The sequence below is a fragment of the Pleurodeles waltl genome, chromosome 7, assembly GCF_031143425.1.
Source record: "Pleurodeles waltl isolate 20211129_DDA chromosome 7, aPleWal1.hap1.20221129, whole genome shotgun sequence".
NCBI classification, from domain to species: domain Eukaryota; kingdom Metazoa; phylum Chordata; class Amphibia; order Caudata; family Salamandridae; genus Pleurodeles; species Pleurodeles waltl.
In genome coordinates, this window is record NC_090446.1 from 900419184 (window position 1) to 900437956 (window position 18773).

The following is an 18773-nucleotide window of genomic DNA, read 5'->3' on the forward strand; positions in this document are numbered from 1 at the left end:
CTGGAGTGTAACTCACCAGGCTGCACTCTTCCATCAACAGCAGACTTATTTTCAACATTTTGCATATGTGATACAGCAACGCAGTCTCGGATGTTGCCTTTATGGTTTTGTCAGTCTACATTTCGCAAAAACCTTGCTATGGTGGGTTTCTGAGGTGCAGAAGAGTAAAGCATTCCCCAAGTGGATTGAGGACCTGTTAACAGATTCTGGACCAACTTTTAACATCCACAATGGAATTCCCATATAAGCAAAAATAAGCCAAACACAAACGCTAATTTAGGTGTTTTATTTAGTGACAAATTGCATGAAGCAGCCTTCCAACTCAGTTGTGGATGCCGGGGGAATTAGATGTGTCTCTGGCTCCTTCTGCGTGTTCAGGCACATGGAGTAGAACAGCGAGAAGGAGCTTTTGTCACCTTTTGTAGAAAGACCATCACACTTATTCCACTTAACAAATGTTTCTGGGCTGATGAGCAATAAGATATTCTAAGGATATGTGTTGAATTAGGTTGCAGAGGGGCAGAGCTACAAAAGGCGGATACTACAGTAACCTGGTTTGGCCCACTTTTATTTGTAATTTAGTGTAATTCCAAATTTAACGTTATAAGTGTTTCGGGATATTATGTTTTACATGATTTAAGATCCTGAGGGAAAGCCTAGTGATTATGAAGAATGCTTAATTGAGACCCGAAAACACTTCGGCACTGAAAGAAATTAAAAGAAAATGAACGATACCAGAAAAAACAATAGAAAACTGCATAAATAATCTGAAATGGTGATCAAGGAAGAAGAACACATTGCATAATGCATAAAATAAGTGCAGTAAATCCTGTGAAACCAGAAAAAGCTGTAACATTATACCGTGTAGTAGGACTTTTGGGAAGGTTGGTATAATCAGGCATCAGTGCTTAGCAGTGGTGTCAGACACTAGATACAAATGTTCATTGCAAAGGGATATATATATATATATATATATATATATATATTTATACACACCTTAAATAAATCATAAAACCTCAACATTTGTGCAATGTAAGTCCAAATGAAAATCACCAACAGCAAGACCAGAAAACAGTTAAGGTTTCCGGGAAAAGTGTACTAAAACCAGATTCTACTTCTTCATACATGGGACCTTCCCTGTGAATATTGTACTGTCTGCTTAAAGAAGCTGTACTGGATTACCTCACTCGTTCTTTGGGGTCACCGAATGATTCGCGAAGACGAGAGAAGTCTGGGTAGAAGTTTGGAGCTGGAGAAATTACTTCCAGAAGGCCGGACTGCATTTCATTCGGAAACCTAAAACAAAAAAAAGAAAAAAAGAAAAATTAGCTCGAAAATTAAATTTGTAAACCACAGCTTGCAAGGTTAATAGAATTAATAACTCATAGTTATTCTGATTCCATATCATATCTCAACACAGTGCTCCCAACACGACTAGATTCTCAAACACACCATGAAACATCCACACTTTCAGCAACACCATACCTTTACAATCTTTAATCTGTTTCATAGATACATACGCGACTGGTGAATGCTCACCAGCAGACCACTCAGACATCAAGTCACACTCACTGAACAAGACTCCGTTATTCAAAAATAGATAAAAAACACAAAGAACATATCAAGGTGACCAAACTCTGGTGTGCAAGAATAACCCTGGCCAGGCAGGTTGCACTGTAGGCTACAGGACTAGTCTTCCTGCTGTTTTGGTGGCTGCCTTCTTTAGGATCAATCCCTGGTTGGTTGGGGGGTATTTATAGTGTCTTGAAGAATGTTGGTGCGAGGAGGAACACTGCTCAAAAGGAGTCACCTCTGCTGTAGATACGTTACTGTGGTGAGTCTTATAATATAAAATAGCAATATTTAATTATCTATCTGAGTTGCAATATTATTGATTACTACACCAATACACTGCAGGAGCTCACAATCATCATGATTTTTTTAATAAATATTATTTGATTTTGTGAACAGTGACGAAGAGAGCACCAACCGGTACACTGTACATATAATATAGCACAGCAGAAGGCCATTTGTACCACAAGCATTTCTCCACAGTTCCACACTGGAGAGAGAGAGACAACAATAGTAAATTCACATCATATCAGCTTACATGGATTAGGCATTTTGGACTAGCAGTTTATCATGGGCTTCATCCTGAATGTCGACCTCATAATAATTGATCCAAATACCCTATATTTTGCTAAACTTACGTGAGCAGCCCCGGCTTTGAATGTGACCTTCTCTGCTATCATGTAACAGTTCATACTTGTTCTCCATTCTTGTATAGTTTGTGCCTCAAGGGCACCCCCCAATGTTTTGCTAGATCTCTCTTTGCCAGCATCAGGTTGGGATATCAAAATATCAACGGCATGCATGGGAGGTCTACATCATTAGGTACACCCAATAGCACATATTTGGGGTCTGCAGGTACTCTCGTCTCAAGAACTTTGCCTAATTCTAGGACTAATTTCTGCCAGTAAGAGTGCATGCCCAGGCACGTCCAGAGTGTGTGTAAGAAATATTCCCTCCCTACACCGCAGGCACTCTGGTGACACGTAGTGGACTCAGTGACGGATATTGAGTTAAATAGGTATCAGCCTAGATATGATCACCACTTCACGAGAAAACATTAGTGCCACCTCTGAGTGACCAACTCACCCAATTCGCTCTCCCATTTACATTTAAGGTTATGAAGGGTAATGGGCATATTATTATTGATGGGTTATGGGCATATTTTTATTGATGGTTTTATATGTGGCAGACACCTTCTCTGGGATCTCTCTCTGTCAGAGTCTCCCCTCCAGAGGTGCATATTCTGGGAAGTCTGCAGAAAGTTTCTATGCATTCCCCCCCCATTCCCTCCCATGGCATGCTTAAGTTGCAAGATTTTACAATATTGCATATCCTGTAACTGGTATTCCTTTTGTAGAGATGTACAAGGCCCAATTTGCAAAAGGTGATATGGTCCCATGCAGTCAACCCTTTTAACTTCCCAATTTCTTTAAGGGTACCACCCATCCAAAACTGGGTCTATTGGGTAATTTTCTTTGCCTAGACACTTATTTGTCCTATCCCATGGCTCAATATTTGCTTGTGTTTGCTGGTAGCAGATGACCTTTGCCCTTTCCTCCATGAAGGTAATGATGGTAAGGCATTTGTGGAATTGTAATCACTCCAGGGTATAGGCAGGGTGGCCACCCTCCAGGAGTTCCCAGTCATTTATGGAATTAGATGCAAGGCCCAACAGTAGGTCCGGACATCTGGAAGGGCTATACCCCAGGAAAGGGGTTTCGTTGCAGAGTGCTATTCTGAGGTGAGCATTATTCCCCCACAGGTTTCTGAGCACTTCAACAATTTTGATGATCACTTAATATGGGACCTGGTATTCGGTATTTTGGAGAACTTATAAAAAATTGAGAAGGATAATGAGTTTGAACAAAGCCGGCCTGCCCATTACAGCTAGGGGGAGCTGATTCCAGTGTTTGGCATCCGCGAGTAATTTACTTACACTATATTCCATGCACTTCTCCTGATTTAGTGTGGCATATATACCCAAATATCGGAATCTCTCCCATTTTAGCCTTAGTCGCCAAGGGAGGTCAGCTGGATCTTGTCACCCACCTACCAGGATTAGCCCCTACAAGACAGGCCAGTGGATCTAATATAAGGGCAAATATGAGGGGAGGCAAGGGGCAACCCTACCGATTACCCCTCCTAATAGGGAACTATGGAGGCAGCCGCCCATTGACTTGCAACGCTGCTGTAGGAGCCGCATATAACCGGTCTATCCATTTAAAAAACTTTGGTCTGAATCTCACCACAGCCTCAGCCTCATGTAAGGCCAGGGGAAACCATCAAAGGCCTTGATAGCATCTATGGAGACAAGCACAAGGAAATCCTGTCTCGATTTTACCCCGGCCATCCAATTGTGAAGCCTGAGGAGATTACCTCTGCTCAAGCGCCCAGACACGAAGCTCGACGAGCAAGTTACCTACCTTCTGTAACACTTTTTCTGGTGGATACAACATCTACCTGTGGATTCCTCACCTTCTGAATACTTCCAATGCACCTGCATTTGACAGAAATCTTTTTTTTTTCCTAGCTCTCCACGTCACAATGGAACGGCTCTGCACGCGACTCCGTCTGGCGTCATCGGAGCCATAAAAAGTCCTTGCCGGCGTGCTGAGTCAGTTTCACCCCCTTTTTTTTTTTACCATGCCTTCAAGGCGAACAGGTGAAAACCAACATCACAAGTACAACATGTACAAACTCACACAAGAATTTATATATATATATATATATATATATATATATATATATATATATATATATCAAACACTTCAAGTTAGCGTGCCGATCCTGCTCCTAACCGTCAGCGGTGCTCATCTGGTGGCGCGCGCTACCACGCCTTAATCTCCACACTTTGTTTCCCTTGTTTAAAGGAGAGACGGCACTCCGTCCGAGCACTGCTGACGGTTAGGAGCAGGATCGGCCTGCTAACTTGAAGTGTTTGAGATTTGCCCTCCTGCCCCCGCTGTTTTGGGATCCAATAGCAACGCTGCCGGCTCGGAGGCGAGCCTGCTACGGAGTCGGAGGACGCCAGAGCTGTTAACCCACCGAGTTCAGGTAAGCGTGCTTTCGATGCGGCACGAACATTCAGCGGAGTCAGATGCCGCTTTAAAGATCCAAGTAGCAATGGGAAAAGTTTAGCGGCGCACGTGGCATTCAAGTGATGAATTGATTTATTTGCACCAAACAAGCACGTTAACGGCATCGCAATGACCAACAAATCCCAAAATACCTATGACAACAGGAAATTGAGAGCACAATTGGCTTTTTCTTCTACACCTACAACAGAGGTTACCTCACGCAACTCTGAACGTTTAGATGGTCGTATAGATATGCATGAAACATTTAAAGAGCTGGAACGATTTAAGAAAAAAGAGCTTAACAAATGGTGGAAATGTGAATCCTTGAATAGATACCTCGAAGTTAATAGAGTCCCGAGGGGACTACGAATTTCTATAATCCCTGCCTATGATGACCCCAATCCTGATATGTTAAAAGAATGGGCTGAACACAATACACACAGTTCGGCAGGAATGATGAAAATGTTGATCAAGTTTGCCCAGAGTGACAGAGATAAGCGCTAGAAAAAATTGAAAGTTTGACTAAAGAAATTTAATCTTTCATAGAAAAAAAAACAGTGGAATCCCTGAACAAGGCAATGGAAGAACGGCTTGCTAAAATAGAAGAAGAAATTATCCACAAAAAAAAGCTCGCAAATTCAACTTGGACAAAGTAGACTATGAAACAGGGCAGATATATACGTATGCAAAACAATTTAACTTTTGGAGGAATCAAAAAATCAGTGAGTCCCAAAAGAAAACTGTAAATGTGGAAAGAAGAAAGTCCAATGTAGACATTAGTGAAAGCTCTGACACAGATGCCGATGAATCAACACGTCTACAAATTCAAACAACATTACAGGAGGAATTTGATTTTTTAAGGAGAGACCGCAGATCCAACCACAGACCATGGCGGGGATCCAAATCAAGAGGAAGAGGCAGAGGCAGAAAAGACGAGGGGGAAAATAAACCACTATAGAAGTACACGAGAAGCTAACTCGAAGCAACAAACGATATTAGCAGATGATAAAACTGTCTTGAACTTATTCAAGCTAGTATTTGAAGAAGAAGACATAAAGAATTTGTCACTCGGGCTATCATATTGTCAACCTAATCATTTTGAGTACGAACTAAGCCGGATAGACCTTTTCTTGTTTATACGAAAACTGAAGTTGTTAAAGATTCACACACTTAAAAACAAGAAAACAGTGCAAGAAGAGAAGTCATTGGTAGTTGATGGTGATATTCCAAGCAAATTATTTAAAGACAATTTATTAATTGAAGACACAACATTATTGAGAGAATTATGGGAATTGGATGAGAATATCAACATAACCGATGATGAGCAAGTCATAACTAGATTGGAGCTGGAAGGGATTGCAACCGACAAAACTGATGTTTCAGGGCTTAAACCCAAATCCAAAACCGTTCCAGCACCCAGTGGGGACTTAACTGATCAGTTTTCGGAAATTATAATCCAAGGTCTAAAAACACTGAGAATAAGAGAGTCGAAGAAGACAAGGAAGATCAAGAACAGTTATCTCAAGAACCTTGAGAAGTTTTCTAAGAACCCACAAATAGTAGTGAGAGGGTCGGATAAAGGTGGGAACATTGTGATTTGGCCGATTGAGGAATATATGGAGGAAGCTTACAGCCAGTTAAATGATCCAACATGTTATGAGAAAATAGACAAGAAATATGTGGAAAGTGTCAAATACTATTTTGACATAGAATTACAGCAATGGAAAGACAAATGTTTAATCACTGAGGATGAATACAGATTTTTAAAAGTAGATCATCCCAAATTACCTGTTTTTTAGCTGATACCTAAAATACACAAGGATGCAGTCAAACCCCCTGGGAGACCTATAGTTTCAAGTAGAGGCAGTCTCTTCGAACCCTTATCGCAATATATAGATAAGTTTTTGTCCCCACTGGTTGACAATTTGTCATCTTATCTGAAGGACAGAACTGATTTCCTAAGAAGGATCTTTGATGTTAGTTGGGAGGAAGATTTCCTGCTAATGACGTTAGACGTTACAGCATTGTATACAAGCATACCCCATGATTTGGGAATTAGAGCCATTGAACATTTTCTGAGAGTTAGACCTATTAGGTTTCTCCAACACAGCAAAATGCTAATGAATATGATTAACTGGTGTTTACGACATAATATGTTTTTTTACAACAACGAAATACTCAAACAAAAGTGCAGAACAGCGATGGGAACCTGTTTCGCACCAAGTTATGCGAACTTATACATGGGGTGGTGGGAAGAACAAGTATTAAATAATCCCCCCCTAGACCAGTGGAATCAACATATTGTGCTGTGGTTAAGATACATATACGACATTTTCACCATTTGGAAAGGAGACCTGACTAGTACATTACAATTTTTACAAGATCTTATTAACAACAACTGTAATTTGAAATTCACGGGCAAAGTACACCCCAGTGAAATCGAGTTTTTGGACGTGAAAGTGGTGGTAGAAAACAACAGAGTAGAGACTACAGTATTTAGAAAGCAAACTGCAGGCAACAGTATCTTACATGCCACCAGCCATCATCCTCAACCATTGAAAGAGTATTCCCTTTGGCGAAATGTTGAGGGCCAAAAGAATCTGCAGTACTGAGACCAAGTTTAAAGAAGTACAGGCAGAAATGATGAAGAGGTTGCAGAATAGGGGCTATACTGACATGACATTAGAAAGAGCCAGCAATAAAGTGAAACCCAGGGCCAGAGAGGATCTGTTGTTCTCGTCACTTGAGAAAAAGAAAATGAGCAACAAGGAGAAAAGTGTAGATAATATAATGAGGTTTATCACCACATTCAATGTGGCACATAAACAGGTGCGTAATTTATTGCAAAAGCACTGGCACGTATTAAGAAGCGATCCAGTAATAGGACAGAGTTTAACAAGGAGACCACAGATAACCTTCAGAAGAGGGAAATCAATGAAAGATGTTCTGGTTAAAAGTGACATAAGACAGTTGAGCAGACAGCCTACATGGCTCAACACGCAGGACAGTTTTTACAAATGCATGAAATGTAAAGCGTGCAAAAATGGGGAAAACATCAAAAATGTATCTATGGGCAATAGGACACTACACACTATCAAAGGGAGATATACATGTAAAAGCGATCATGTAATTTATATTTTGAAATGTAGGTGTCCCAAACTATACGTGGGAAGTACAAAGCTTCAGGCACATAAAAGAATTCTACAACATTTGAAAGCCATTGGATGACCATGAGGTTCATGGAGGAAGAGTAGATGAGTTACCTTATAGCGTAATTGATGGGATTGCCAAAGAGAGTAGAAGGGGTGATCGAGAGAAGAATTTATGCAAGTTAGAGTCGAGGTATATACTATCTCTGGATACTAAGGAACCAAATGGATTGAATATCAGTGAGGAGTTATATATCCATCTGCACTAACAAATGAAAGTTACAGAAATAACCTTCACCAGGACTTGTTGTGGTAGAAATAGTAGTACACATAAGACATAAATATAAGAGACTATAAATAAGCCTATAAGACGTACGGGAGAACGATTACACACTCAAGCTCTCATAGTATTCAGAAGAGGAGGTAAAACTTAGTTTAGGTATTCCCAGTAAGGCCAATATAGCACAATGAACTACAATTATGGTTACATTAATATGAACATTAACGATAAATATTGGCTTGTGCCGAAAGATGATCACTAGATTAAAGGTGATAGTAAATTTTACCAATTATATGAAGTCCGATTCAAACACAAATGAATGATGACCACCAGGTCTATTTATTAATTATACGGAGTACGTGGAAAAAATATATTTAAAAAATACATTGGACAAATAAGCTGGGTATTTTGAATGGCACATTGTAATTCTATCAAAATTGGTATGGGAAATTCAGATCGTTTTCATAAGTTTAAATGAGAGTTCAACATGAGCGGAACAACTCAAAGAATAGCGTGTGAGTAGGATAAACGCAGACTTGGATGTAATGTTTGGAAGGCGAACAATGATATATTATTATGCTGCAATACTATTGTATACTTATCAACATCGTTATACGGAGGTTGGAACGTTTTTATCGACACATACGTGAAATCCATATAAGCCAGATTTTTTTGATTATTTTTGTAAATGAGGTGATGTGCATTAAATGCAGAGAGTAGCGACAAAGTTGTGAGCTTAATCGTAAGATATACTGTTGGAAACGATGGTAGGGGATTAACGATGTGATCACATGATATAAAAAGGGAAGTAAAATGGTGAACAAGAAGCTGATGAAGGCGGTAACGCCGAAACGCGTTCTCTTATGCAAATAAATCCTGACTAACTAATATGCCCACGGAGTGCCTTCTCTCCTTTAAACAAGAGAAACAAAGTGTTGATATATATATATATATATATACAGTATATACACATATACACACACACCTATATTTAAATATACATTCTATATATACAATTTGCCAGAAATATATATATATATATATATATATATATATATATATATATACACACACACATACACACATCGTTTCTTTCGTGGCATAACCAGACAAGCAACAGGGAGGGGGAGGGACCATGAGAAATCCACAAGTAGATACTGTATCCACCAGAAAAAGCATTACCGAAGGCAAGTAACTTGTTCTTCTGATGGACACATCTATCTGTGGATTCCTCACCTTTTGAGCAGAATCCCAAAGCACTCCTGTACTTGGAGGTGGATGCCTGCTTGGCTATCCCAAGAAATCCTGCAGCACTAAATGGGCAAAATGACCATCCCTCCTCGCTTCTGAATCCAAGCAATAATGCTTTGCGAAAGTGTGGAGGGAATCCCAAGTTGCTGCTTTACAAATATCTACAACAGGTACACTTCTAGTCAAAGCAGAAGTAGTAGACTTAGCTCTGGTGGAATGAGCTCTAATGCCTCAGGAGGATCATCCTTTGCCATAACTTATTCAGAATAACATATTTTAATGCAAAGAATGACCCACTGTAATAGCGGTCTTTTATGGACAGCTTTGTCCTTCATCTTGCCCACGTAGCAAACAAAAAGCTGATCATACCTCCTGAACTCTCTCGTCCTGTCCACATAGAAGCTCAGCACTCTCTTTGGATCCAGACGGTGCAGTCTTTCCTCTTCCTTACAGGGATGGGGAGGAGGGTAAAAGGACATAAAGGTGACAGACTGCCCTAAATAGAAAGGAGTCACCACCTTTGGCAGGAAAGCCACCCTGGTTCTCAAAACCACCTTGTTAGCATGGAAAGTAGTAAACGGGGAGCCTGCAGCTCACTAACAAGCCTATCTGATGTGATCGCTATAAGAAAGACAGTTTGAAACATAAGGAGCCTCAATGGGCAACTATGCAATGGTTCAAACGGTGTACCCATCAGGTACATTAAAACTAAATTTGAATCTCACTGAGGCATTAAAAAGAGAGTGGGAGGAAACCCATTAGTCAAACCCTTAAGAGACCTTAGAACTATAGGGGACTTAAATAAAGAGGGTTGGTCAGGTAAACAAATAAATGCAAACAGTGCGGACAGATAGCCATTCACTATCGCAACTGCACAACCTTGTTGTACCAAGGACAGACCAAATTCTAAAAGTTTGGACAAATGGGTCTTTAAAGGACCAATGTGTCTCCCCTCAAACAATTTAACAAACTTGGCCCATCTACCACCATAGACAGTTTTGGTGGAGTGTGGCCTGGCCGATAATATAGCATCCACCACTTCTGGAGGGAGAGAAAAGGAACTCAGATTGCCCCATTCAATCTCCAGGCATGTAGGTGCAGGTTCTGGAGGTAGGGGTGTAGAATCTGCCCCTGTGACTGCAAGAGGAGGTCTGCCATGTGAGGGAAACGAAGCGGAGGTCACAGCAAGAGGTGAAGGAGGTTTGTGTACCATACCCTTCTTGGCCAATCAGGGGCTATTAATATAACTTAAGCCCAGTCTTGGTGAATCTTCCTCAGAACCCAAGGAAACAAGGGTAAATGAGGAAACGCGTAAAGCCGCCAGTTGCCCCAGTTCAACTTAAATGTGTCCCCCAATGCTTCCTGCATCAGATACAGGAGGCTGCAGAACGACACAGTGTGCGTTCAAAGGAGTGTCAAACCTGTCTATCTGAGGTGTCCTTCACAACTGAAGACGTGAAGAACCACCTGCAGATGGAGATGCCACTTGTGGTCGGCCGAAAAGTGCTGGCTGGACTGTCTACACATACGTTGAGAACTCTGGCCGAATCGTTTTCTACTATGCAAATCCGATGGCCCGGAGCCCAGGACCAGAGTCGTAGAGTCTATCTGTAGAGAACATACTACCCTACCTCTCCTTGTTTGTTCATGTACCACATTGCGGTAGTGTTGTCTGTCAAGACTTGAACCGACTGACCGCAAATGGAAAATAGGAAATAGGAGTAGGAATAGGAATAGAGTGGAAGCATCTGTTATGACTGTGGTCACCAGAGGCAGAAGACAAAACTACCTCCCCTTCGATGGTGGAGTGTAGGTTGCAGTCTACAGTCCACTATCGAAGAACCACTACAGTGTCTCTGGAGATTGATATAGACTCCTTGAGATCTCGGTTTTATAGAAACCACTGCTTGTGGAGGCACCACTGGAAAGCCCTTGTGTGCCAACATGCATGAGTGACCAACAGAATACAGGAAGCGAACAGACCGAGCAGGTGTAAGACCTTTAGGACCGGAACAACTACTCCATTCTGGAGCACTGGAATCATAGTCTGAATGTTCCGAATCCACTGAGGAGGGGGGAAGTCATGATTCAATGTTGTGCCCAGTACTGGCCCTATGAATGGAAAGCGCTGAGAGGGCACCAGGTGAGATTTGGGAGCATTTAATGAAAAGCTCAGGCTGAACAATAACTGGGTTGTCACCTGCAAATGGTGCAGTCCTAACTTTGGAGACTTAGCTTTGAGTAGTCAATCGTCCAAGTAAGGGAATACCAATATTCCCTTCCTTCTGAGATGCTCTGCAACCACTTCGTGAAGACTCAGGGTGTGGAAGTAAGACCAAACGGAAGGACTGCCAATAGGTAATGCTGCAATCCTACCATGAACCGGAGAGTCTTCCTGTGCAAGTGGAAGATTGGAATATGAAAATACGCATTCTACAAGTCTATGGAAACCATCCAGTCTTCTTTGTCCAGCGCCGGAAGCACCTGTGCTAGGGTCTGCATTTTGAATGTTTCCTGTCTGAGGATCCAATTCAAAATCCTAGGGTCTAGGATCAGCCGTAAACGACCATCCTTTTTGGGAATCAGAAAATACCTTGAATAACAACCCTGACCCCTTTCCTGCTCTGGATCCAATTCCACTGCTCCCAAGATTTTGTACCTCCTGCTGAAGCAGCAGCCGATGTTCTTCAAAACAAAAACTTTGCTGGGAAGGGAACGAACAGGGAAACTCCCAAAAGGAAAGGGCATGCCCATTTCCTACAATGCCTAACACCCAAATGTTCGTTGTTGTGGCCTCCCACTCTTGAAGAAAATGAACAAGCCTTTCCCCTACAGGTAACATATGCTCTTGAAGGGTAGGAGAACTAGGGCTGCTTCCCTGAAAGGTTAGCAGAGGAGGATGCAGTGGATGAGGAGGAAGGCTGGTGGAGCACATCATGTTGCTTAGCTCTCCCATTACTTCTGCAGGATCTATAGAGGGGGTTGGAAGACTGCTGTTGTTGAAAGTGCTGCCTCCCATGCAAGGAGAGGCTGCGTCCAAACACCCTAAACATACACAAAGGTCTGTATGTCGTGGAGAGTTTCTGAAGGCATAAGGACTTAGCAGTGAACTTGCTCTCCTTGAACCTCTCTAAGGCCAATTCTGCTTTGCCTCTAAACAACCTGATTCCATCGAATGGAAGATCCAGTAACATGCACTGCACATCAGGAGAGAACCCCGACCCTTCCAGCCATACATGCCTTCTGTTGGCAACCGAAGTCCCCATGGCTCTGGCAATGGAGTCCGCCGTATCCAGGACCGTTTGTATATCCTGCTTTGCTGCCGCCTGACTGTCCTGCAAGAGTTCTGTAAAATGACTGTACATCCTGCAGCAGTTTGGGGATGACCTCTTTGGCAGAATCCATCAGATCATGGATGTACTTACCCCACAGGCAAGTAGAATTGACTGACTTCAACGCCGTACCTCCAGACAAAAAGATAATTTTGACGACTGCTCTATCTGCTTCAATGCCCTGTCAGCAGGAGTCGTGGGAAAGGAACCAGGTGCAGACCTCAAAGAACATAAAGCTTGTAGCACCAGGCTTTCAGGTGTTGGATGTTGGCTTAGGAACGGAGGATTCCCTGGTGCTGCCCTATTTCTCCTGGCAATATGAGTCGAAACAGATTTAGAACTGGCTCTGAGAAAGCCTCATTGAATGGCAGCAGGGGTTCTGACACCTCGGATGAAGAATGGAGAACCTCTGCTAAAATGTTCGATTTAAATTCTGTAGTGGGCAGTATTAAGTCCAGAAGTTCTGCTGCCTTCCTAATTACCCCATGATACGAAGTAACCTCCGGAGGCAGTATACCCCCCAATGGGATAACAATCCCTTCAAACTCCTTTCATGGCATCGGAATCTCCCCTTTTTCCAGGTCCTGAGACCGCTGGTCCTCAAAATACTGTTGCTCCTACAAGAGCCTCAAGGCTTCACTCGTGGATCTTAGTCAAGATTGCAGCCGCGGTGTTGAAAGAGAATGAGTCGGTGTCAATGAAGCTTGTTACGGAACCGGCAAAGCCGGGGTCAGCACCGGGACCTTACTCCTGGAAAGGGTGGAATGACTTGAAGCCAGACAAGATCTATCCGATGTCGGAATCGGCGCCAGTGACGCTGTCATCTCTGGTGGTACTGGTGTTTTTCTCGATGCCGTTACCGACCAAGGATAGCGCAGGGAGGCCTCCCAGGGAGAAGGCCAATGGACCCCTGGGACCCACAGTTGCACCAGAGGGGATCGTTGCTCTATTAAAAATGCTAAATATAGCATTTAAGAAGTTTGTAGGGTCTGTCCCTGGGGCCGGAAAGGACAGATATTCATGTTCCTGTTGTGGAGGCTGAACCTGTCCTATAGCCTGCTCTCCAATCTCCTGATTGGATGAAGTCACAGGAGAGATCTGAGCCATAGAACTCTTGGGTGATGCAGAGATCTCCACCAAGGATGACACCAGTGATGCCTCAGTCGACTTTGGTTGTGAAGGAGACAGGGTGGGACTCACTTCCCAAGTAGATCGGTGCCAGAAATTTGAAGCAGGAGACAAAGACCAAGGGGTGGTATCTTGGGATGAACTACGCCAAAAAACTATGATGATGCCGCTTCTTGTGCGACTTCGAAGACTTGTGGGATGAAGACTCATCTCGAGACCTAGATCTACGACGGCCCACTTTTCCTTTTTTAGCTTTCACCAGGAACAACTTTGCCTCCCTTTTTAAATTATTTTCACTGCCTTAGGGTTCATGCTCTGATGTGAAGAGAATTCCCGGACGTCGTGATCCAAACTTGGGTACCAGAGCCTGTTTTCGTACGGGTCAGTGACCAACATGTGACCTCTCCACATTCTCGACAGGGTTTGAAGCCAAACTTCTTTAGCAGAGACAGTGTTGCATAAACAAAACTTCGACAATGCAGTTCCCTCGATACAGTGTAACCACACGGAGAGATAGAAACACAGTTAACATAAAAGGCGTAGAAAAAAGACAACGGACGTCAGCACGCTGGCGAGGACTTCTTATGGCTCCAATGACGACTGACAAGAGTTGCATGCAGAGCCATTGTATTGCGATGTGCTCGTCGACGTGGAGAGCTAGAAAGAAAAAATTGCCGTCAAATGCCGGTGCATTGGGAGTATTCAAAAGGAGAGGAATTCACAGGTAGATGTATCCATCAGAAAGTAGTATATTGTCTGCAGACATGGAGATTCATTGGGGTGGCATGCCTAAAATGGAGCCCGAGAAGCATATGTTTTGCTTGCAAACGGTGCATTAGGGGATCCATAGCAATTTTTTAAAAAGTGGTGACAGAGGGCATCCCTGACGTGTGCCTCTAGCTATTGGGAATTGGCCTGTAAGCGCGCCATTAACCCAAAGGTAGGCAGTTGAATGTGAATATAGAAACATTATCAATGCTATGAATCCCTTTGGAAGCCCTATTTTCTCCAGCTTCGCCCTCAGGAAGGGCCATTCTTATGAGTCAAAGGTTTTTTCTGCATCGAGAAGGGTGACAGCTGCTGGGTTGTTTGGCGAGATCTGGTTGAGGATCGCAAACACTGTACAGAGACTGAAGGCTGTAGATTTGCCTGGGATAAACCCAGTTTGGACAGGAGAAATGATCTGCTCTATTAACAATGCTAGTCTTGTGGAAATTACTTTGGCCTATATTTTATTATCAAAATTCAGTAGGGACAGGGGGCGATATAAGGAGCTTAATCGGCGATCTTTGTTCAGTAAAAGCGGGATTACAGCCCCACGCAGTGTAGGAAGCAAATCACCATCTTCAAGTGCCTTGGCATATATTTTGAGTAAGTGTGGAATTAGGATGAATTTATATGATTTAAAGAAAATGCCTGTAAGTCAAGTCCAGGTGCTCTGTTGTCATCCATCGGAACCATGCCTTGCACAATTTCCTCTGCTGGGGTCACTGAGGAATTGACATTGTGCATCAGTGATCCAAACCACTGCCACCTCCTTGAGTTAGGCAGTTCTGGCCTCACTGTCCCTCTTAAGGTTGGTGGAGTATAGTCTGCTGTAATAATGTAATAGTGCATCACTAATGTCGGTAGGAAGAGTGACGCATCTGTTACCGTTCATCTGAAGGTCAGTTAATTAGGCAGGATCCTGATTCGGGAGAAGTAAATTGGCCAATGTACGCTCAGGACGTTCGCCCTCCCCATAATGATAGGCCATAGCATGTTTGTCTAGGTAGGCGGCTTCTAGTTCTGCTAAGGATCAAAATTTGTCCATTAACAGGTAGCGTCTACTTAGTTGAGCTTCATCTTACCGCTTCATGTCTGACCTATCAACGTTTTTAAGTTCAGTCTCCAAACATTTAATGTTGTTGCGGATATCCCTGAGAACATCTGTAAGTTTTGAGACACACACTCCCCAGATGTAGGCCTTGAACGCCTCCCAGAGGTTGGCCTGGAGTGCCACAAACCCAGAGTTTAATTGAAAATATTCTAATATGCAGAATAAAATGTGTATGCGGGGGAGGGGGGGGCATAGGTGTCGCCATGCATCTTTCAGGGAGAAAGTGTCCCCAATGTCTTAAAGCACTTTACTGGCTTGTGGTTTGCTAGTCGTGTGTATCCCGGTAGAATCTAGTGAGGGGTTTTGTAACATATATACATCACCCCCAAATAAGATGGAAGTGGCTTCAAACCAACTAATAATTGAGGATAACTTGTGGAAAAAAAAAATCAGAGCCGTCTACGTTTTGTGTTTACACATTTACAAGAAGTACAGTGTGGTCAAGTAAACGGCTACACAATATCACATATCGGCCTTCCTTGTCTACAAAATTAATGATGCGACTAAAGGGGACGGTTTTATGTATGAGTGTGTATACTCCTCTAGAGCAGGTACTGCAGCTAAAGACGTATCTGTGTTGACTCCAAGCTTGGGAGTTGCTTGAAGGGAGATGAGTTTCTTGCAGGAAGACAAATCTTTGCCGATGTCTACTGAAGTAGGCTAAAACCTGCCTGCCTGCCGCAGATTGTTCAAATCCCGCATATTCCACGCAAGGCAAGAGATGTGTCCTGCTCCGTCAGTGTCTTAGTCATAAGTGTAAGTATTCCCTCAGGTAGTGACAGAAAATAAATAATGAGCTGGAGTATAGTGGGCTTGCTACTTCCATTGTACCCCCAATCTGCCCCTCCCCAAACACAAGGCAGGGCAGAAAGACTGCCTTTTTGTTGGGAGGAGGAATTGCCATTCTAGTCACCACCCCATTCTTTCCTAGTAAAAAAAAAAAAAACATCCCTGGTGCCTAGTGGCCTTTCAGCCCCCATGCACAAATTAAGGGCTATTGCCCCAGCTGCCCCCAAGTGGCTGGAGGCAGAAAGACTGAATTAATTAAAAAAAATGATGAGGAAATAATGAGGGGGAGCCAAAGCCCTTGCTCAAGGGGCCACTCTCCCCTCCCTGATGTCGAGTGGTGTATCCCTGCTTGGGGATCACCCTCCTGTGGTGCTCCCCAAGTACGGATCCACTAGGGAAAGGTACCACTGGAAAGGGGAGATTCTCCTCTTTCCGAATGCACCTCTCTCATTTAAGTTAGTGCTCAGGAGTGGAGATGAGAAATGCCCCAGAGCACCCAAGGAAATGAAAATAATTGAGATATTCGGCTTTTTTTTTTTTACTTTAATTTTCCTTGCAATGATGTCGGCGAACAGCACGCCGATCGTCATTACAGGGAAGGGATACTTTCAGTCTTGGTGGCTGGGGAAGCTCTTCCCCAGAAACCAAGGCAAAAAATATCAAGAGGAAATCCCATTGGTGCCCACATTTCATACGCAGAGGACGAAATGGAGCCATCCTCAGCACAGGAGCATCATGACTGAGGAAGGCTCCATTTATTCCTCAGCTGGGAAGGGGCCCATGTTGTGGGCAGTGCAGGGGCCCCCCCGGGCCAGCACCGTCAGAAGACGGTGCACATTCCGAGGGTGTTGGAAAGTTAGGATATTGGCCTCGACTCCTTTAAGGGAGCCGAGGCCAATATCGAAACACTGTTCCCGCTGGTCAGCCTGGCGGGAACACGTATTACAATGTTCCTGCCAGTCAGTCTGGTGGGAACATTGTAATACGCTCAGGGGAATGTCACCACTATGGTGGTGGCGTCCTTCCCATGAGTTTGGTGTTCTCGCCAAACTCGTAATGAGGCAGAATGACTTTTAAGCTTGGGCATCAGTGATTGTTTCAAACAAATGTATAGATTGCTGTATTACCAATCAGTGCTTTTTTGCTAGCAGCTTATAACAACTTATTTTTTACAAATGTCAATGACCTACCAGATGCAAATTAGGAGAAACTGGGTGCCATCAGAGTCCTGGAAATGAAAACGCTGCAGGAACCAATGGCATCCCTATTGATGTTTATCAGATTTGGAAATATTTTGGCTCCCGTTCTAATCATGTACCTGGCTTTTTTAATGTACAATGACACAATAATGTTGTTCCCAAAGCCTTGAAAAGAACCAAAATTCTGGGGACGATAGTGACCTATGTCATTGTTAAAAAAGGTCTTCCCTAAAGATCTTGTGTCTTGTCTGGAATCTCAGCTAGGATAGATAACAAAGAGCAAATTAAAGTTCCCTGCCCCTTGGTCACGGCAACATGCTCCCACGACTTGTCCTCATGCCTGCTGTATGACACATTATATGTGTGAGCTGGATTACTGAGCACTCAATTCCACTGTTTGTTATTGTGTTCTGCAAAAAGCTAAATACATGATTGACCAAATTTTTTAGAGCCTGTGAGGCTACTGATAATGTACACTGGCTCCAACAATTAGTTTCTACCTCTACTGGCTCAATGGAGGTAATCTTGGTGCTTGATGCAGAGAAAGACTTTGATCCAGTCAACTGCACCTTTTGGTACCCTGTGCTAACTTTGGAATCACCAACCAATTTCAGCTTATTATCCTTTTGGGTAGGAATCCTAGAGCTAAGGAACATGGCAATGGTAGCCCTGCTGAACTTTTTAGTTTTCACACTTGGATTTGGCAAAATGACCTATCTTTTCAATTTTCCTTTGTAGACACTCTTGCAACAGCAAAACATTTATGAAGTGACATGAAGCACTGGAGGCAGGGAGATTAACATAAGGTCTTGTTTTACGTGGGTGATGTCTTGCTAGATCTATCAAACAGAGACACTGACCACAGCTCTCCTGAACCTTTTGGATGACTTTGTTCCACTTTCAGGTCGTAATGTTAAATATGATAAACCTAAACTTATGTCCCTTGCTCCAACAACGCTCAATATGGTTTGAACACTAAGGTCCTCATTACAACCCTGGCGGTCGGTGTTAAAGTGGCGGTAATACCGCAAACGAGCTGGCAGTAACAAAAATGGAATCATGACCACGGCGGAAACAGCTACAACACATACAGCCACTTTAACACTCCGACCGCCAC

At 43.1% G+C, this 18773-nt stretch overlaps 1 protein-coding gene across 1 annotated transcript in view; it reads right to left on the bottom strand.

Annotated features, from left to right (window-relative positions):
* MGAT4B (alpha-1,3-mannosyl-glycoprotein 4-beta-N-acetylglucosaminyltransferase B) overlaps nucleotides 1-18773 on the bottom strand; it is a 1476931-nt gene that overhangs the window by 784136 nt on the left and 674022 nt on the right. Inside the window, exon 6 of the mRNA XM_069199505.1 lies at nucleotides 1183-1296. Within this exon, the coding sequence (XP_069055606.1) occupies nucleotides 1183-1296 (114 nt within the window). The remainder of the gene's footprint in view (nucleotides 1-1182; nucleotides 1297-18773) is intronic.